Below are 20834 nucleotides of genomic sequence, written 5' to 3' on the forward strand. Positions count from 1 at the left end.
TGAGACTGGCATGTGCACATTCTTCAGGGCCCTTTGCATTTTTGGACAAGGGGTGTCCCCAAGTCAAACAGGTAGAGCAAACACGTTCCCCCATCCGACCTTGGTCATGAATGACTTCACCTCATTTGTCTTTTCGTATTACATCAGGAGTGAGACGGATCCGTTTGGCATGAGACAACGGTGTGAGGTCCACCCCCACCCCTGCTGCCATGGCAACCGTAAGACCCGCGAGTACTTGGATGTCATCGTGCAGTGTGACGGATGCAGATTTTTCAAATGACAAAGCATTACCCCGGTTTAAACGTGTGCAGGCTTAATGCATGTTTTTAATTGATACAATATATCAATGTATGTACAGCCACATTTATCATAATGCCAACTTTACACCTGTACAGTATTCCAATTGGGGAAAAATGACATATACATATATATGTTGTCCAACTGAGTTCATAGTCACAGATAGCATTTCCAGTGTGATAGTACACCACATTGCACTAATGTCATGTAACAAAAAAAAATTAAAAATAAATTATCAGCATTCACCGCACCCACTCCCTCGACACTCCCATCACCGGATGTAACCATGCTTTGTCTTCTCTTCCATTCCCCTCCCCTTTCATAAACGAATCAGCGGGCCTCAGGTGCTATTTATTCCTTGCCTCCGGCGACGACGACGGGCCCCTTTGCTCAAATTCCAAACCGTAGTATAAGTGCCTCCCCCCAGCCCTCCACCCGTCGCCAATTACAAAGTTCCCGCAGTCCCATCCCCAAGGTCTTTGCATCCCACCGGCCATCAACTATTCCCTTCCGACATTGATTGCTGATGACTATTTTTATTATTATTATTATTTATTTATTTTTTTTTGGACTGCACTAAGCTGACTTTTGACAACTCCAAGCAGACAGGCAGGGAAAGGAAGACTGACATTCACGGAGGGCTCAAGTCAAATTGATACCTTGCAATCTAGTCAAATGCAAATTTCAAATGCTATGATTTAGGGATGGTGGGGGGGGGGGTTTATTTTGATCTCTGGATAGAATTTATTTTTATACAGTATATATTAATTTATATACTGTATCGACAAATTCAATGCATAAAAAGAGCAGTTTAAAAAATCATGCTAAGGCGCAAGATAAAGGGGGAAAAAACATCAAAATTTGGTGGTGCTTAAGGAGAGCAGTTTTAAAAAACATCGCATGCCAAGGCGCAAGACAAAGGGGGGGGGGGGGGGGGGGGGGGGGGGGGGTTCCAAAAATCTACATTTGGTGGAAACGTTTTTTTAATCGTCCCAGCACTGGTTTGAAGTATCGTGACTCCCTCATAGCTTTGAAATAGAATTTGCATGGCTATGAATATACAATTTGGATTCCAGAGTGAATCAAGATGAGCTCCGGATGCTATTTTACATTAAAAAATATGATACGGTTTTGCACTTGCAACCTTTGCGATTCAAAACGACCCTCTGGGTGCTCCCATATCATCTTCTTTCCTGTCTGCTCAGACTGCTATTTCCATTCCGTCACTTTGACATTTTTTTACAAACATACCTGTACAGTTGCGCATATGCCAACAAAATATTACAAAACAAGTGTGTCATCAAACACCCCATATGTGTGAGAAATATTGTGTCGGGGAGATCAATAACGTGATAATGACAAAATCCATGTTGGAAAGTATATTGTCGTTTGCCGACTTGTGTTTATTGCTGGATTCGATGGCACGTGGGTGGGATTTTTCCGAAATAATAGTTTGTGGGGAGAAAATATCCCCACATGAGGAATACAAATGGCAGCGGTGGCCGTCACATTTGGCAATGGGTTTCCACTTGTATAAAATAGCCATTGGTCAGTATGAGTAATACATCATGCAATGACGCCTTGAGTAAATGCTGATGACTGTCAAGAATACAAACACCACCTGTATTCCCCTCACAAAAATAATAAATCTAAACAAATAAAATTGATAATAGCAATCAAAAACTGGACTGTGATTCAAGACACGGTTTTGCTACAAGTGCTGAGGTGTTCTTGGCACCCGTGGCCTCAGTCCAGAGTTTGTGTCAGCCACGGACAAGTGAGGTGGGGGGCACGAGGAGGAGTCAATGTCCTCCTTGTTGCAGCATAACCACCCCCAAACTCCACTTTTTTTATATCTCCCTCTAAGGTGGAACATTTCACGCCTCATTGAAGATGCGACTGATCGAAACGACAGGAGCTATTTACAAACTTCAGTTTTATCTGAAATAAACCCCTCCCTAAGAAAAAAAAAACACTTCATGTCAGCATTTTACATTCATGCCTATGGGCGACCCCCCCCCTCCACCCCGCCTTGACATCATCAGAGTAAAAACCGCACGCAGCATTTGTACATTTGTGCTGTTTCGGAATGCGATCGGGAAACCGCTGACCTTGATTGAACACTTTTGTGATTTGATTGTGGGCCACTGTGGGGGGAGCTTTCACCCCACCCTTGGCAGTTTGGGCCTTTGTGCCTGCTCATGGTGACGTTCTGCGGGGCCTAAAGCACTCAAGTGAACGGGACCCCACCCCGTACAGGAAGGGGGTCTCGATGCAGCATACAGTACCTATTTAACCCACCCTCAAAAAAAAAGTGAATTCCAAAGAACCCCCCCCCCCCACCCAAGAAAGGTGCAACCGTACACAGAAGCTGCACATTTAACCTTTTCTACATTCTACTAAAATTGGTTGCAGAGGTAAACATACATTGGAAAAAAAAGTACACTTTTGAGCTACTTCGGCCTTCCAGTCATAGCTTTCACCGCAGAAGGCAGGGGTGTCCAAACTGAGGAACACGGGGTCATTTAAAGCCCACCCTTTGTTTTCAGCGGCCCGCCATATGGCCCCAAAATAGAGGATACTAAAAATGACATTTGAAATGATCCATAAGCTTCGTTAAAGAATGCTAAGGTGCAGAAGAGGTGCTAGGTGGGTTATACTTTTTGCTATATTCCGATGTTAATCTTTTGAAAAGCGCTTGCACAACAACTGCAGCTGTTGTGAAAGCGCGTTACAAAACAGGATGCATTGCCTTGTATATTCTAAGATACAAATAAAATTATTCCAAGAACAACACCATTTTTCTTAAAAATGGGATTCGGCTGCTGTCAAGTGTAGGGCCGTATCTGCTCACTGAAAATTCCCTCAACACCTTGAAATGAACTCCACATCGCAAACAATCTAGAATTGTTTTCTCGGCTGACTTAAGCGTGATTCCATTTTATTTTCTGGATTTTTTTTTTTTTGGACACCCCTGGCATAAGGCATTCCGGATGCTTTTTTCGAAGTGTTAATTCTGAGGAGCTTTTTCCCAAATGAGAAGTACAGTACTTCCCTCCCACACGCCGTACCTGCTTATACCAAACGTTGCTACTGCGGAGTAGTCGCACGATTTCGTACACCGTGCGCTCGACGGTAATTGGGCAGCTCTCCCAATCCCGTTCAAATAGGTCACGATGATGGATGCTCGGTATAAGACATTGCTCAAGAGCATTTTGCCGGTGTTTATTTACGCTCCTCATCTGATCCGCTCTAACTCTCAGTTGTGAGCTCCGAGTCCCACCACTACCCCCCTTACAATTTGAGAAAGACATTCCATGCAATTGTTTCACACGATCTTCACGACAAAGTACTATAATATATTTTTTTTATTTTTACATTCATATATATATATACAGTGTGACCCAAAAAGATGCGTACCCATGAAAATTTTAATAGTGGCTTTGATGAAAAAGCTATTTATTTCAAATTACAACCACACATTATTCAGTGTATGGAAGACCATTCACCAGAGTTTCAGCTATTTCTGTCAATTTATGGCTTTCGCAAGATGTCTTCCAAATGTCCACCATTTCGTTGCAAGCCAACCTATACTCGTCTGACAAAGTTGTCAATCACTTGCACACACTCCTATTTCGGGAGGGTGACCCAAAAAGATGCGTCCTACTGATTCCCTCACTGCAGCAACGTTTGCTCCCGAAAGAGGAGTGTGTGCAAGTGATTGACAACTTTGTCAGACGAGTATAGGTTGGCTTGCAACGAAATGGTGGACATTTGGAACATATTTTAGGAAAGCCATAAATTGACTAAAAATTGACAGAAATAGCTGAAACTCTGGTGAAGGGTCTTCCATAAACTGAATAATGTGTGGTTGTAATTTGAAATAAATAGCTTTATAACCAAAGAAACAGTTGACATTTTCATGGGTACGCCTCTTTTGGGCTCACCCTGTACGTATAGACGAATATTTTTATCTTTTTTGCATGGCACAACAGGTACAAATGGGGATGCCGCGTTGCATTGCTTTTGCATTCTGCGTTTTGGTTGGCTGACAGGCGAGATGTCATGCGGGGGGGGGCTGCTGCTGCTGCTGTGTTGCATTGTTGGGGTAGAGTCCATGCACACCAATAAGGGTCGAATGTATGACTGCGTGCACCATGTGTGTGCGTGGGGGGGGGGGGCGTAAGAGGGGTAAAGTTCTCATGGCCCCCCGACAAGCTTCTAAATGACATCATTGAAGCAGTGCGGCAAGGCTCTGCGGCGCATGGTGGGAAAGTGCTGAGGGGGGCAACAAGGAAGGTCAAAGGTTTTCAGGGTGGGTGTTGGGTTTGGGCCCACGATTCCAGACAGACTCATTAAACGGGAGGTAGAGGAGACGCGGCGAAACCAAGGAGGCCATTTATCCCTAACGTTCCCAAGTTGACTTTTACAAAAGATAAGATTTTGGGGCATGAACGTCACTGGCTTTGCTGTGTAAAAAGAAGGAAAATGACATTTCTTGTGCTAAAAATTTGGCGTTATTGCTAGTTGCAACGTCGTTGCCCAACAATTGTGGCTTTGCGTTTCAAAGTTTGGTGGAAATTACCTTTGTTGCTTTTGTGTATGAAATGTAGCTGTCAAAGTTGACCGATTTGCCAAAAGAAAAAAAAAATGTACTGGGTTCAAAGGTCGTGAGAAGCCCCACTCTCCCGGTGCCCTGACCTATCACAGGCATGACTCAAGGGACAGACAGCAAAAAAAAAAAAAAAGGGGGGGGGGGTGCGACAGGGAGCCTCAGGTTCCAAGTTACTTTTTCATCTCGATGTTTTCATTGTTTTCAGCGATGTTTTTAATGGTGCCACCTTAGCTTTGTATTTCTGGCCTGCTAGTAGCCGATTGGCTGACAGTCCTTTGACTCAACGGTGGGTTTATTATTTTGACCCGGTACTTTTGGCTTCAAGATGAGGTTTGCGTGAGCCCGAACAGCCATGGTGGGTCTCCCCAACCCCCCACGCCCCAAGTCAATCACGGAATGAGTCTAATTTTAAACCGAGGCTTTCCTGAAATTGAATCTGGCGACCCACGCTGGGGGTCATTTCAATTCAGTTAAAACGTGCTGGATCAAAATGTCTGCCTGACAAATCTGCAAGCCAACGTCCTGGCTGAGTCTAATTTGGACCCTACATTGGGCTCGCTATTTCACCCAGTTTGGCTTCCGATGCACGGATAGCCCCTCAAGCGCCCCCCTCCCCACCACCACCGCTCCCAGCAGAGCTGAGATAGAAGGGCTGTCATTCATTTCCACTGGGAACGGCACCGGAACAGATTATTATCAATTACCCCCCAACCCTCCTCCCCCCAAAAAAGGAGAGGGAAAAATAATCAAAGTCATACCATATGCCAAAAAGCAACACAACGGAAGTACTAAGCGACAGTGATTGCGAATGACTTGAAAGTAAATAATGACCGGGTGTCAAAAGAAATAAAATCCATCGGAGGGGAGGAAGAGGAGAAGGGGGGTGCGTCCCTGTCTCCGCCATCTCTCGCTACCTCTCACTCCTCACGTAGCTGCAGGCGATAGCGGCTGTACCGGATCTGGAAGAAGAGCCTCTCGGCGGCCGAGCGGCTCATGCCGGGCAGCCTGTAGTCCTCGCTGCGGCCCGTTCGGCGGAAACCCAGCGACTCGTACAGCTTGTGGGCGGCCATTTTGACCGCCGTGGTGCCCAGGAACACCGCCGCGTAGTCGTTGCGCACGGCAAATTCCAGAACACGACGGCCCAGGGCTTTGGCGATGCCTTTGCCGCGGTAGCGGGAATCCACCGACATGCGCCGCAGCTCCACCGCGTTGTCGTCCTCGCGTCCTTGCGCCGCCACGATGCCCACCACGCGGCCATCCAGCACTGCTACCCAGAAACAGGAACCTGCGAGGGGGAGGGCACAGGTGGCAAATCCGATCTTGATTGCTGCACCGTCACAGAGACGGCTATTCCTCACTAAGCCGCGGAAATGCCGATGGTTCTTCGCAGAGGATAAAGAAGGGATGCTCCGACTATTGTTAGATTACGTCATTTGCTCTCCAAAATATTTCCACCTCTTCCCACGTGACACCACCGTGGATACGAGATGATGTCGTCTTTTAAAGGACAACCAACACCTCCGGACAAGTTGTGTTCATAATTTGTAAAATCACTTCAAATGACTTTTACTGAGCGCATTTTACAAAGATTCCACCGCATATAGCTAGATTGTACCTTGTAAGACTCGCACTAAATATTCCGGAAGTCTTGTTTCCGAGTTGATGACGATGCCCTAAGTGACGTCACGGAGGGAACACCCGTGACCGAGAAAGCGACACACAATGCATTTTGGGTAGTTTTTTTCATCTGAAAACACCGTGTTGATCGTGAAATTAGAAGGAAAACTACATAAATATCGCGATGGTGAATTGTTGTGTGTCGCAGCCAATTGCGGAAACACGCATAAAGAAGGTGTAAGTTGACACAAATTCGCAGCCGACAAATCAGACTATTTCCAACGGAGCTTGTCCGCCCTCTTGTGCATTTTCTGGGCGCTACGTTGGAGTCCAGAAGGCTCGAATTGATACGGATGGACTTCTTTAATCGATTGCAAACATTTATGCTTTGCTCTTCAGAACTACAGTAAAGTCTCGTTATATCGATATCGGATATATCGATAGTCCCGGTTATATCGATACTATTTTTATGCACGCACGGAGAAAATTACATGCAAACGGGGTCGGATATATCGATAGTCCCGGTTATATCGATATTTTTTGGGACTCCCTTGAATATCGATATAACGAGACTTTACTGTATATGAACAATATTCATAACTGGATGAGTAACAAGAAAGTATCTTCTCCGAATCTGAACTCTCCGAAGCCATTATTTTGATTCTGGAGCAAGGCAGTGTGACAAATAGTGACATCACGAAAAAGGGGGCGGGACTTTCTGAACGTGCCCAGTTCTGAGCTCATTTTGTGGCAGTTTTGGGACACTTTAAGTCATTTTATTGGTGTTTTGCATTTGACTAAAAATATCAGCCTGCGTGTTTTGGGTATTTTAGATGCTATAAAACGTTTTTCTGATGTCAGTTAGGAAACCAACACCATTTTTTTGTTTCGCCAAGACGTCTTGCCTTGCTCGAGAATCAAAGCAATGACTTCAGATTCGGAGAAGATGCTTTCTTGTTATTCATCCAGTTATGAATATGATTCAAATAGTTCTGAAGAGGAAAGCATAAATTTTTGCAATCGATTAAAGGAGTCCTCCCATATCAATTCGAGCCGTCAATGACTGCAATGTAGCACCCAGAAAATGCAGAAGATGGCGCCCAAGCTCCGTTGGAAATGGGCTGATTTGTCTGTTGGGAATTTGTGTCAGCGAATATCAAATAGTTGTCTTGGTGCAACACACAACGATTCACCATCGCGTTATTTGTGTGTTTTCCTTTTAATATCACCATCAACACAGATCAACAGGAAGTTTTCAGACCAAACAAAGTACCGTAAAATGCATTGTGTGTCGCTTTCTCAGTCAGGGGCGTTCTTTCCTTGACGTGACGTCAGGAATAGTCACCAACTCAAAAACAAGACTTCCTGAATATTCAACGCGAGTCTTAAAACGTAAATTATAGCTATATGTGGTGGAATCTTTGTAAAATACGCTCAGTAGAAGTCATTTGAAGTGATTTTACAAATTATGGACACAACTTGTCCCGAGGCGTCGGTTGTCCTTTAAGCCTTTTTTTGTAACGTGAACGTATACATGAAGAATGCTATTTGTTAGCACATCTCCGGGCCATTGTTTGTTAGCATGAAGCTAAGCGGACTTAATTTCCCTTGTTTTATTCTCTCCTACTCTTCTTTGAATTTTTCCTTTTGCTTGTCTTTCTATATTCTTCTTCCTTCCTTCCTTCTTTCGCCTCTTTTTCTTGGTTATCTTTTCCTTCATGCGCCCTGTGTTCCTGTTCCACTGTTGTTCCTTTTCCTCCCTGGTTGCTTCACTTTGCCTCTTTCCCACCCTGATTTCCCTCCTTCACATTGTGAGCCTTTGCCTCTTTCTTGTCCATTTTTCTATTTTGACATCCCTTTTTCCTCCCTCCTGTTTTTCCCTGATTTCCCCCATGCCCTTTCCTTCCCATTTCACTGTGCCACTTACAGCTTCCTATTTTGTTTGCCTTTAATTTATTTCTACTTGTTTTGCATTTTTGCCTTTTTTAACCATCCTTTGCCCCCGCCCCCTTCCTCACTCACCCCTCCCTTTGTCGGTTCGTCGCTGCCTCGGCACCCCCTCACATAGACTGATGCTGCGGTATTTCTATGTGTGTTAACCGAGGGCTTGCTCTAATAAAATGCCCTCCTGAGTTTGTTGAGATTGCAGGAATGGAACCGGGCGAGACAGAAAAAAAACACGCTCTGCGCCATGCACGCATGAACAACTTGCCGATGTCATCAACTCGAAGCTTGCTGCCATCGCGGCTTTAAATCCAAGTATGGGAGCGTCTGCCCGTTTCTGAACACGAGACAAATTCTACATTGCTTGTGGATTCCATTCCCCCCCGCCCCCTTGCGTGTCTATCGTTACAGGACAAATGGAAGCCTTGAAAGGATCCATTATGGCTGTGAGGGCGCACATCCTGAGTGAGCGAGCGCGGGATGGAGGAGGGGAGGATGAAGATGAGAGAGGAGAAGGCGGGGTCGAGGGGCCGCCGCCCAAGAAATCAACCCAAAGGGAGGAAGACGGTGAGTTCCGAAAAAGGTTCTGCACCGGCGTGTCATGTTTTCCCTCCTTTTGTCGCCCATCGCCGCTTTGACGGCGGCGTTTGGCATCCACGCCTCGCTTGACTGTGTGGGCGGCATTGGTCAAAAGGTTTTTGTGGTGCAGGGGGGGCGCTGTGGGGGTCGTTTGGCAAAAGGCAAGTGGGGGAATGAAGCAACAAGGTGTTTGCGCGTCATCGCCGCATTTCAGACTTGCAGCTCGAAGGAGCATCTCGGTGGTTACCATGGTGATGCCGCCCTCGCGGCTGTCTTTTGCCTTTTTTTATTCTGCTCACATCTTTTTTTCACTTCCTTTTAACAATTGCCTTTGTTCTCTTTTTTCTTCTTCTGAGGTTTCTCCTTCCCTTTTCAGTCTCCTGATTTGGCCCCAGCTGCACTTGAATCTCATCTTTTTTCTTTATAATCTCATCCGTCATTTTCATCCCTCTTCTGATCTTCATTTCCCTTTTGTAGGTCGAGCTTTGTGCTTTCTGTTTTTGTTTCTGTGTTATTGCACCATATCTCTTTCCTTTTTTTGATTTGAATCATTCTCCCTCCGATCTCCCTTTTCTACTTTTCTATTGTTGTCTGGTTTCAGTTTTGCACTCTCTTACCTTCCTAACCATTTATTATTTTCTTATTTATTGCCCTCCCCTCCCCGTTCTTTTCCTTAATTTGAAGCTTCGTATTGACCATGGTTTGTTCTTCTTTTTTTCTCTTCATATTTCGAAAGGCTTTCACACAACGTCAGGAAATCACCGCAAAATCCGCCCCCCCATTATAATCCAATTGAACCCTTTCTCAGTTCATTTATCCAACACATGCTGGACTTTTGTGCCTCTTTCTTTCTCTCACTCGGCGCGCTCACACTCAGGACTGTTAAATAAAGTGAGCGTCTATTCCACACGGCCATTAAGGCCGAAGCTCATTCGATATTCTACGCAACTCCCCCGAGCGATATTTATGGCAGACGTTTGTTATTAACAATCATGGAAGGCTTAATCGAGCGACCGATGATGGCTTGACTGCTCGCTCTCGATGATGAGAACAGAGATGAAAAATAATAATACATTTCATTTATAAGCGCCTTTCAAAACTCACAAGGACACTTTACAGTGACAGGATATTTTTTTCTGCGGGTGAGCAGTGGCAGCCACACGCGCCAGCGTTCACTCAACCCGAAAGTAACATAGTAAAAAAAAAAAAAAAAAACTAAATAACAAATAATATGACAACACAAAGACACAGAGTCATTCATTCTTCAGCACTTTCTGTACCCTATTTGTGACATGAAGCAGTTCTAGATGAAAGAGGAGAGGATCAAAGTGTCCTTTTCAGCAGTGAATCGGGGACATCATGGTGGAATGTGCACGTTTACTACAAGCTAAATGTTGAAAGCAAACACGCAGCTGTAGCATCCATGGATGAAAAGAGATTGCCCCACATAGATCCGCTTCAATTCCAAGCCGCGACAGTCGAAACCACCTGAGTTGAGTTTCTTTCCAAAAAGCACTGCCCGGGTTGCCAATTAAACCTCCCCTTTTGCACCTGTTTTCCCAAAAAATGACACAGGACTTTGAGTTCCTGCTAAAATCAGGCAAAATGCGCAGATTGGGACGAGGGTGGAGATCACTGGGAGCTAGGTTATTGTGGAGTCAATGGTGCTGAATTTGATCAAAATTCAGGAATGGCGCTCCACGTCATGTTTTTCAATTCCTGAACAAATTCGTGAATGGCAGTGAATGAGTTAAAGGACAACTGACGGACAAGTTGTGTCCATAATTTGTAAAATGGCTTCAAATGACTTTTACTGAATGTATTTTATAAAGATTCCACCGCATATAGCTATAGTTTACATTTTAAGACTCGCGCTGAATATTCCGGATGTCTTGTTTTTGAGTTGGTGATGAGTCCGTACGTGACGTCACTGAAGGTACACCCCTGACCGAAAAAAGGACACATTGTAGCAGTCCTTCCATCACGTCAATGCATTTGGCTGTACTTGGCTGAGCTGAAAACTTTGTGTACCACCAAAAAAGGTGCAGAAGAGGGCGACAAAGCTCCATGTAAGGAATTAATCAGCCTGTGGAAACGGGCTGATTAATTCCTCACACGGAGCTTGGTCGCCATTTTCTGCCTCTTTTTTGGTGATCCATTTCCTCCCAATGTTGCCTCAAAATGGCACGGAATAAATTCTTTAATCGATGGCAAACATGTGTGCTTTCCTCTTCAGAACTATTTGAATCATATTCATAACTGGATGTGTAAAAAGAAAGCATATTCTCCGAATCTGAAAACATTGTTTTAATTCTCGAGCAATGCAAGACGTCTTGGCGTGACGTCACGAACTGGGGGCGGGACTTTCTGAAAATGCCCAATTCGCAGCTCAATTTTTTGCAGATTTTGGACACTTGAAGTCATTGTTATTGGTGTTTTGCATTTGACTAAAAATATCATCCTGCGTATTTTGGGTATTTTAGATGCTATAAAACGTTTTTTCTGATATCAGTTAGGAAACAAAAAAGTGATGTCGGTTGTCCTTTAAGTGTAACTTTCTGCATTTGAAATAATTCCTCCAATGCATTCACCACCACCCCTGCCAACGGTTCAGAACGTCAGCAGTTGCAAAAAGTGGCCATTGAATTTCAAACTCATGGGTCTATCTAGCTAGCTAGCTATAAGCTATCTATTAGCTAGCTAGCTTCCTATCTATTTACTTCCGGGTTGAGTGAACGCTGGCGCGTGTGGCTGCTGCTGCTTACACAGAAAAATGTATCCTGCCACTGTAAAGTGACCTTGAGAGTTTTGAAAGGCGTTTATAAATGAAATGTATTACTATTATTATTATTAAAATCGTGGGAAACGTTTTTTGTTTTTTTGGGGGGGGGTCACTCCACTAATCTCCTGAACATAAACCGCCCTTTCGGGGGCGAATAGCTGCAAAATTGAGGTTCAAGAGCTTCCTCTGCACTCATTCGCTCTACATTGTGCAAAAGCATTCAAGCCTGAATACTGAGCTCGGCAGTTCTTCCTTCTCCCTACAGGATCAATGGTGATTCTGCCCCCTCCCCCCCCCCCCAAACCACCACCACCACCCCACCTCCTCCTGCGAAACCTCAAAAGCAAGTGGGGGGAAGGAAAAACAAAAATCCTGGGAGGAGGTCAGTGTCAGTACTGGTTTCCCCACCTCCTTTTTAAAAAACATTTGGTCCCCAAAAGACTCCCCCCCCCCCCCGCTCCAAACCAAAATATTACCTGCAGGTTTCATGTAATAAGCCTCAATGTCGGCCATGTCCGTGTGAAAAGCGTGGTCCAGGTAACTGTGGATGACTCTCTTGCTGTAGTAGTAGCGTGCGCCCAGAAGCGCCAGCGGTGCACAGCAGGTCAGCACCAGTGATTTGGTCACAAAGAAGCACATGACTGCAGAGAAATGGGAGGGAGGGGGGAGGGCAATAAAATCTGTCAGAAGAAAGAAAGTGCACGCAAATCTCCATTCTACCATGCCTGAACCCGTAAGAGTAAATTCCACCCCAAATCTTTTGCAGTGTAATAACCAACCCCCTCCTCCTCTCGTTTTGACACCTGGTCCCCCAAACCGGTCCATTTTGCTCACTCGACTTAGTCATCTTACCCCCCCCCCCCCTCCCCCCGCAGCTAATGTCCTCTTTAAAGTCAAGTCAGTCCGAAATTGTCTAAATGACACTGTCACGATCTGGTTGGCGACCAATGGGTGACGCTGTCGGCCCCGCCGGCACCTGCATAGGTGTTGGTCGTTCCAATCCGTGGCAGACTGTCACGTTCTGGTTGGCGACCAACGGATAGCGCTGACGGCCCCGCCCTCAGTTGCACAGGTGTTGGTCGTCCTAATCAGTGGCAGCTAAAAGGACTCCCATGCAGCACGACCGTTCAGAGTCGGGTCATTGCATTTTACTGTGTATGTGTTTGTTTCACCCTGTCAGGTTTGTTTCATCTTGGTACTTTTCTGTTCGGATGACTTTGATGTTTTAGATTTTGTTCCTGCTGACTTTATTTTTCTACAGTCACTGCCATTCCTGAATTTATTCTGGAATTGAAAAGCCTGACATTGAGCACCATTCCAGAATTTGTTCGGATTTTGATTTTTTTTGCTGGGGGTGCCGGTAAAGCACTGGTCAGACCTTTGGCAATGTTTTTCCCTTCCACGAGGGGGAAGCATTTGCCTTTTGTTCATGGTTAGCGCTTTGTTACAGCTTCAGCTGTTGTTAAAGCGCTAAATCAATATGTATGGATTGTATTATACAGTAAAGTCTGGTTATATCGATATTCTCGGGAGTCTGAAAAAATATCAATATAACCGGACTATCGATATATCCGATCCTGCGGCATGTAAATTTTCTCCTTGCGTTCATAGAAATAGTATCGGAATAAGCAGTACTATCGATATAACCGATATCGATATAACGAGACTTTACTGTATTTTGTACAGCCACCCCATTTAAAGCTCAGATAACTCCAGACCAATATAACTTAGGAAATAACTATTTCCTTCTCATTAAAGAAGAGAGTCTAAAGTTTCTTATGCTCTATTGAATGTTTTTATAGTCCTAAAACTCAATATTCTGTCATATCCTGCAATTTGAATGAAAATGACAAAAAACCCTGGCACTGGAGTGGACATATTTTTGCACCTTGTCTGGCAGTGAATGAGTAAAAGCTCTTATAGGTAAAAATTCACCTCTAACATTGAACGGTCGACTGTGCAAGAGTGTTGAAATTTTGCGGCCCGCCGTCCAGTTTCAAGCCAAGGTGCATCTGCTAAAATTCATAATTGAGACAGCCTATGTTGTTAGACTGCCTACTGGGGGCGAAAGTGGAAGAAGAGAAGAAATTCATTTTCATCTCTCAGTTGCTTCTTCTCCACCAATAGCATATCAGTGATATGGGAACAAAAATAATCTCAGTAGAGTAGCAAAGAGCGTGAACGGCCGCTATTGGCGCCACTTGGTGCTTCCAGCCAAGGTTGATTCGCTACAACATGCACTTGTTTTCCATTTGGAATATGAAGCTGAAGTGTGTCTGCAAAACCATTCACTTGTTTGCTTTGTTGCTGCGTTGTTCTTCTTTTTGAATAACTATCTTGGATATCAGGACCATCACAGATTGTTAAGCATATTAGCTAACAGATGTTTGAAGTTGAAATAAAGTCACCGTGAGGAATGTCTCGTAGGAATTTCTGTGGCAGAAAATGTTTGGACACCTCTGGTCTACGGCAAAACGTGGTGTCACCCAGGGGTGCTCAAGTCCCGTTTCTGGAGAGCCCCTATCCAGCCTGTTTTTGATGTTGTCTACTTCCTTCACCACAGTGGAATCAAATGATGAAGATGGTCGCCAGGCGGCTGCTAATATTGCCGCTGAGGGGATCATTTGCATCTGGTGTGTTGGAGGAGGGAGACCACATCAAAAACCGGGACCTGACTCGAGATCCCCCCTCCCACCTTGGGTAAGGCATGGCTCAATTCATTGATCTTTTTTTCCTGAAATATCTTCTTTTTTTATTGAAGTCAACTTTGAATGGTGAACAGCCTAACACACAAACTAACAAAATCTTCATTTTCTCTAACCCAGGGGTCGGGAACCTTTTTGACTAAGAGAGCCAAAAAGGTACAATGTTTTTCAGTGGGAGCCACACGCACACACGTGATTTCAACAAAATGTCAGCATGTATTATTTAAAATACCTTTGTAGTAATACTCACCATTAATATGAATAGTTTTCCGTTCTTCATGATTTGTAAAAAAAATCCAGCCAAAATCGGAATGAAAGTCAACTTGCCGGGTAGATATGTGAAGTTACTGCTACCTAGCCTGCACGCTCGCAGAAGTCTATTGATGCTAATGTTAGCATAGGGCTTGTCAAGGCGCCACTGCTATTCAACTGTTTCATTCATGGTATTGTTTCATTGCAAATTAGAATCACGGCAGAACCTTTTCTCTCCACCAAGGCGAATGCTTCCGTCCATTCAACCTGAGGTGTACGATACTCTTTTTTTTTTTTTTAACTCGTCAGGCTTATTTAAAAGGAGCCGTTTACCTGTTTCGACATCAACGGCATTGGTCAGTGTCATCCAATAAACATTGTTCTTTGAACATCAACGGCCACCATAGGTCACTATCATCCAATCAAAATTGCGCTTTCCACCAACTGCCGCCCAAACAGGAAATGAACAGCAAAAAAGCGATAATATGTACAGTATTTAATTTTATCGGCGAGCCAGATGTAATCATCAAAAGAGCCATAGATGGCTCGTGAGCCATAGGTTCCCCACCCCTGGTCTAACCCATGCATCAATTTAGCGTAGATTATTCACCAATCTCATTTTTTGTGGCTCAAAACTATTTTTTAGCTGAACTTCCAGTGCAGTTGACAGGTGTGTGCTGTAATTCATACATACCAATGTCTCCCCATTTATTTATTTGTGTATCCGATTGGTTATTTATGAATGAATAAATTAAATTAATAAAAACCTACATTTAGGCTATCCATCAATTCATATTTGTATTTTCTATGCTGGTTAAATACTGGGTACACAGCAGAGTTGGAAAACAGACTATATTTACCATCGCCCACTCTCTCTCTTTTTGACACACTAATAAGACGGGTCCATTTTTGAAGCCGTCTCTGTGCAAGATGGCTTTGAAACTGAGGGAGCCATGTTGGAGCAAGTGCGTCGTTTTGATGCTCATGGCCCCAAAGAAAGACGAGCAAGGCTTTGGGGGGGGGGGCTGTGAATTCTAAACATTTTCGGGTAAAAGGCTCACAGAAGACGTTTTCAAGAGGGTGAGGGTGTCCACGTTGGCTCATTCATTCCAGGCGAGCCCCGTAGCGTCGCCTCGACAGCTTTCTCGGCCGCCGGTTACTGCGCATGCGCAGTTTGGCCGCCCGCTCCTTTTGTTGCCGGTGGCGCAACTAATTTCTACTCGGTGCGTCAAACACCTGTGGAATCGTTGGGTTTTTGATCGCGCGCACACGCGAACGAAAAAAGAATCAAAGGCACTGAGGGGGTGGGGGGTGTATGGCTGTATGGGTGCTTGTGGAGTAATCTTGACATACCTATGAGAAGCGCGTACCAAAACTGCGTTTGGGGTTGCTGGGCGAGCCCCCGGAACGCCGTGTTGGGGATCCTCTCCATGATTCCTTCGTAAAAGATGCGCCGCACCTCCTCCTGGTCACTGCGCTCGAACTCGCGGATGAACACCGTGTCCCGTCTCGCTTCTTTAGCATCGCCGGACGCGGACGAGGCGGCGCTCCACATCATGGGTTCTTTTTTGCTCCCGGGTATAGCATCGTGTTCGTCCGCAACTATTTTAGTCTCGCAAACCATTTTTGGAGACGAACAATGCATGCAAGTGGCCGCCGAGTAGACCCCCCCAGGCCCCCGAACCGCACAATGCAGCCTTGCCTTCCAAAATTAATCGGAAACCAAAAATGAAAAAAGGGAGATGATGGATGGGAAGAAGACGAAGGAGGAGCGAGGGGGGGTTCCGTTGCAACCCTGAGCAATTGTGGCGACCAAGACTCGCCTCTTTTCCACCAGCCGTATTTATAGGCGGGGCAGGGCGTGTGGACGCCCCCCCCCCCCTTCATTGGTGAAGATGCTGATGGAGGAGGAGAGACACGCGGGTCCCCCCTTGCGTCCGTATCATAGCCGAGGTGTGCGGATTTGGGTCGATATAAAGGCTGCGAAATCTACATCAGTGACGATGCGTCAATCGGAACGTTTGGCACACACACGCACAGATCACACGCGGGAGGAGTTTTGATGCCCCCAGTTGGTTCCCGTTTGCGCATCCTCTACCGTCAAATCACTGGTGCACTGCAGTGATTCCACTCCCAACTCCTCTGCCCCCGAGAGCCGCAGGTACGAAACAGTGACGCCGGTGACGCCCTTCACACATGCGCACACACCATTACGTGTCACAATTATCAATCGGAGTAAGTTCCATATCTATTTCAATTGCAAAAATTATATTCCCCATGCAGTTGCAGCCCGGAATGTTTCTTGCCGGTGCTCCCTCCTGGTGGACAAAACGCTTGGATTGGACTGGTCAGTGGCTGTTGCATTGGAACATTACACTAAAAACAATCCGCGCTGGGGACTATTTATAGTCTCCAACAAATCTCCTTTATGTGCGATAGATTTGCACCAAAATCCCCAAATGCAACAATTCCACACGAGGTTTTCTCATTTTCTTGAATGTGACCTTTGACTCATCTTGCAACACCCCCCTCCCCCTCGCAGCGTGACTGCTGGCTCTCCCTTCTGACATTGTGGTATGTTACCGTCCTTCTGTTTGAACAGATGTTCAAAAAAGTTGCTGTAGTTGTCTTTTTGGCCATCCTGCGTACAGAGAGAAACAAAAATGCTCACCGATTAAAAAAATACATAAATAAACAAGGTACACTATAGTATGTAGTGTTCATGCGTCTTTTTAGGATCCGTGCCACAAGATGGCGGCAAAGGACTGATTTCGTCAAAATGGAGCTCTGCACCAACATGGCGCCCGAGTACCATTTGCCACGTACATATCGCCTCTTTTTAATTGTATGATTTTATGATAATGTTACTCGGAACACTTTTCAATCCAATCGTTATTTGAGTGCTGTTTTGTGATTTTCCTGTATTTTACCACAGTGTTAATTATCAACAAAATGAAAAGACTGTGAGACATGGTCGTCCGAGCATTGGATATGTACTTTATGTAGCCGATTAGAAAATCTTCCCCCCACCCTGCGATGCAATAGAGCTCCAATTGGCCCTAGTGAAACTCATACATAAAAAACGAATTAGTGAGTACTTGGCTCAATTCGTGGATATACGCAATGTTACTTGGCATTTGTTCGTTTTGGATGATTGCACAGGCATTATTGCCTTCAGGGCACTGCAGATAGCGCTTGAGTTTTCACTTGATGCCTTTTTTTATATACAGCATTTATCTTCAGAAGATCTCGCAACCACCCGGGATGGATGCAGGGTGGCGCATCGCTGCGACACAGCCCCCTTTTCATAGAACACCGCCGCCGTCTAGCGGCAGCCACGAGGCACTGCAATCTTGCTTTGGCGTTCACAACGGGGAAAACTGAGCTTGTTGTCACGAACCTAAACGAAAACGTTCGCAGTGAAATTGTGAAAGAAAATCAGTTTATGGCTATAGCTGGAACTAAATTCGATGGGAAGTAGTAAATAGGATACACGAGCAATTGTTGACATATTCTTCCAACAAGCTGTAGTCCCACTCGCCTGCCAGCGCAGTCAAGTTTCAGCGAAGTCAACATTGAGACGAAAAACTACAAATAAGCTATAGAACAAGCAAAAATAAAATACAGTCAGTACACACCTTTTTATTTAACCACACAAAAAGATTGCAAGCACATAATAATCACATTTTCCTGATTTGTACACTGACCTACATATAAAAGGGACAGTAACACACATTTGCCTCCATTCCAAAATCTCTTAAGTACTGCATGTGAAAGCTCACAGTACGTTGCAGGTCAACAGTACTAGCATATCACTTATTATATCACCATAAAATCTATAGATACGCTCTACGTTTACAAAAAAAGGTGCTGTGAATTCATGCTACAGTGCTGCGCTAAGGAAAGCCCAACAAATACGAGTGACGTCTCTCTCAAGTTTTCTTGCCCAAAACAAATAAACAAATAAACAAGAACAAACATCATTCAATTCAATATTTTGAAAAAAAATCCAAGCAAACTGATCTCGGGACATGAGAAAAGTGTAAACTAAAGTGTCCGCTGTGTTGGGAGTCAAAAATCGCTGTACATAAGTAGTTTGGAAGAGTTGTCTGCCTTGTGAGGTTTCAACGCAACGAGCTGGGCATGCAGTCGCAAAGAGCCCTCCTCTCCGCCCTCAGCACCAGCGTCTCCGTCTGCGTCACAAAAACACCACACACAGACAGAGCAAATCCATAGCGGCAAGTTGTAAAAGGCAAAGTGAACGTTCGCTATAGCTCTTAACAACGTGGAATGTCATGTGATCAGTTTTTACGATAGCGGTTGTAAATAAACGATTGTCGGGATACACCTATCAAATATATTTAAAATCAGGTATTCTACCGACGGGGATAAACAAATTTGTGTATTTATTGTGATCAATTCAGATTAATCAATTTGATTAAATCAGATTAACTCATTCACTGTCAGACAATGTGCAAAAATGTGTCCATTCCAGTTCCTGTGTTTTTGTTATTTTCACTCAAGGACCACAGAATATTGGGTTTTAGGACATTTAATCCAGCGTAAGGAACTGTAGACTCTTATCTTTCATCAGAAAAAAAGAGTTCATTCCTAAGTTATATGGGTCTGGAGTTATCTGCATTGAAAGTGGGGGCGACTGTACAAAAGGCAAATGCTTCCCCCTCGTAGGAGATAAAAACATTGGCAGAGGTCTGACCGGCACTTTAAGTCCTGAATAAATTTTGGAATGGCAGTGAATGATGTGTATCAATTCAGAGCCTTTTTTCAATTTTTGCCCAGCTGTGGTCACCATCCTTGCATCCTACACATTGTGGTCAGGTGTATACTTTTAAAAGGTGGGGCCAAGCCAGTTCAGGTCAGTTACTTGACAGAATTTGAATCACTCTGTAAAACATCATTTTACCACTCACAAGTAGACCACCTAAAGACACAATTTAGACAAATACAGAAGATTCTAAAGCATTATTTTGAGGCGATGAATCAAAACGGTCCTCCCTACCCTGGCATCTAGGTTGAAAGCGGTCTTTTTAAGATCCTGCAGGGCCCTCTGCATGAACTCAAAAGCATGGCAGTCGACGCACGGGCGACCTGGAAAAAAGAGACAGTTTTGGTTTATTTATTATTATATTGACTATATTTAGCTCATCCTGAATATTCATTGGCGAACTCGCTGCCACATGTGTCTCGGGGACACTACACAGTGTTACGCAAGATCATTGGAGTTTATCAACGCCCTTAGTGTTTCTCATTCAGGTATTTACTGAAATTAGAACTTAACTACGCCGCCTTGGTACTTTTCTCATTTAATTGTTTTATAATTACGACCAAGAAGTGTTTTGCATCCAAATATTTAATATAAATGTCACAACTTTTCGACTTCAATGTCCGAGATAGGCTAAAATGACGTCATTGTAAAGTAAATGGGGGGTACGCTTGGTTATTCACGTACTATCTTTTTTCTCCCCCTGACTGAAAATAATAAAATAATTTTCCATGAAAATTTTGAACCAGAATAACATATGTATGAAGGGCTTATCCTTCCTAAAATCGTTCGCGATAACCACGACGACGCCATCGTACGCTATGCAGCAATTTTTTTCCACGTATTACCCAGAAAACACAACGCAGATGATTCATCGGAACCATGTCCACACTGACACTCAAATAAGAACACGTACTTTCAGCGGGGATGACCGTCCCAGACTCCCGGTCCATATCCGCAGCCCCACCGCGGCACAGGACGAGCTGGGCCGCCAGCAGGAGCATCGCTACCTGCATCATACCTCCGGATGCCATCATCCTACACCTAGGCGCGCGGCTTTCGGTTATTATTTACACGGGGGCAACCTTGCGTTGTAATTCGTTGACCTACCCCGAATTTGTCGACGGTGTGTTATTCGGAACACCAAGTCACCGCGAGATGCCCGTGAAGATGTTTTTAAATAAAGAGCTTGCGCATGCGCAATGCTGGCACCATCTTCTTGGAGGGCAAAACCCGTCACCCCCCACTCCAATAAAACCC

General features: G+C 44.7%; 2 protein-coding genes and 1 long non-coding RNA gene across 3 annotated transcripts; 1 reads left to right on the forward strand and 2 right to left on the reverse strand.

The window, feature by feature from the left end:
• Positions 1 to 1239: 1239 nt before the first annotated feature.
• On the reverse strand, positions 1240 to 16595 carry aspnat (aspartate N-acetyltransferase). The gene is made up of 3 exons (XM_088990792.1): positions 16145 to 16595; positions 12311 to 12475; positions 1240 to 6197 (listed from the first exon to the last, which is right to left on the reverse strand). The coding sequence occupies exons 1-3, from the start codon at positions 16434 to 16436 to the stop codon at positions 5830 to 5832; spliced, it is 825 nt and encodes a 274-aa protein (XP_088846918.1). The 5' UTR covers positions 16437 to 16595; the 3' UTR covers positions 1240 to 5829.
• On the forward strand, positions 8030 to 15569 carry LOC148902341 (uncharacterized). The gene is made up of 4 exons (XR_016114289.1): positions 8030 to 8788; positions 8885 to 9040; positions 14398 to 14534; positions 14660 to 15569. It is a non-coding gene; the product is annotated as an uncharacterized LOC148902341 (long non-coding RNA).
• A 1822-nt stretch (positions 16596 to 18417) lies between the features above and the next one.
• Positions 18418 to 20826, reverse strand: nicol1 (NELL2 interacting cell ontogeny regulator 1). The gene is made up of 4 exons (XM_088990816.1): positions 20685 to 20826; positions 20491 to 20618; positions 19812 to 19900; positions 18418 to 18984 (listed from the first exon to the last, which is right to left on the reverse strand). The coding sequence occupies exons 2-4, from the start codon at positions 20609 to 20611 to the stop codon at positions 18916 to 18918; spliced, it is 279 nt and encodes a 92-aa protein (XP_088846942.1). The 5' UTR covers positions 20612 to 20618; positions 20685 to 20826; the 3' UTR covers positions 18418 to 18915.
• Positions 20827 to 20834: the final 8 nt, after the last annotated feature.

This window comes from Hippocampus bargibanti, linkage group LG02 (genome assembly GCF_051943395.1).
Source record: "Hippocampus bargibanti isolate YZ-2025 linkage group LG02, ASM5194339v1, whole genome shotgun sequence".
Taxonomy (NCBI): domain Eukaryota; kingdom Metazoa; phylum Chordata; class Actinopteri; order Syngnathiformes; family Syngnathidae; genus Hippocampus; species Hippocampus bargibanti.

What these genes read in the sequence shown, in the direction of transcription:
- aspnat (XM_088990792.1), bottom strand. Translation starts at nt 16,436, where the DNA reads ATGCATTGTTCGTCTCCAAAAATGGTTTGCGAGACTAAAATAGTTGCG. An exon ending in TTGGTACGCGCTTCTCATAG is followed by an intron (nt 12,476 to 16,144) that starts GTATGTCAAGAT and finishes ATTTCTCTGCAG; the next exon opens with TCATGTGCTTCTTTGTGACC. An exon ending in TTATTACATGAAACCTGCAG is followed by an intron (nt 6,198 to 12,310) that starts GTAATATTTTGG and finishes TCCCCCTCGCAG; the next exon opens with GTTCCTGTTTCTGGGTAGCA.
- nicol1 (XM_088990816.1), bottom strand. Translation starts at nt 20,611, where the DNA reads ATGATGGCATCCGGAGGTATGATGCAGGTAGCGATGCTCCTGCTGGCG. An exon ending in GACGGTCATCCCCGCTGAAA is followed by an intron (nt 19,901 to 20,490) that starts GTACGTGTTCTT and finishes TCTTTTTTCCAG; the next exon opens with GTCGCCCGTGCGTCGACTGC. An exon ending in CTTTCAACCTAGATGCCAGG is followed by an intron (nt 18,985 to 19,811) that starts GTAGGGAGGACC and finishes TTTGTGACGCAG; the next exon opens with ACGGAGACGCTGGTGCTGAG.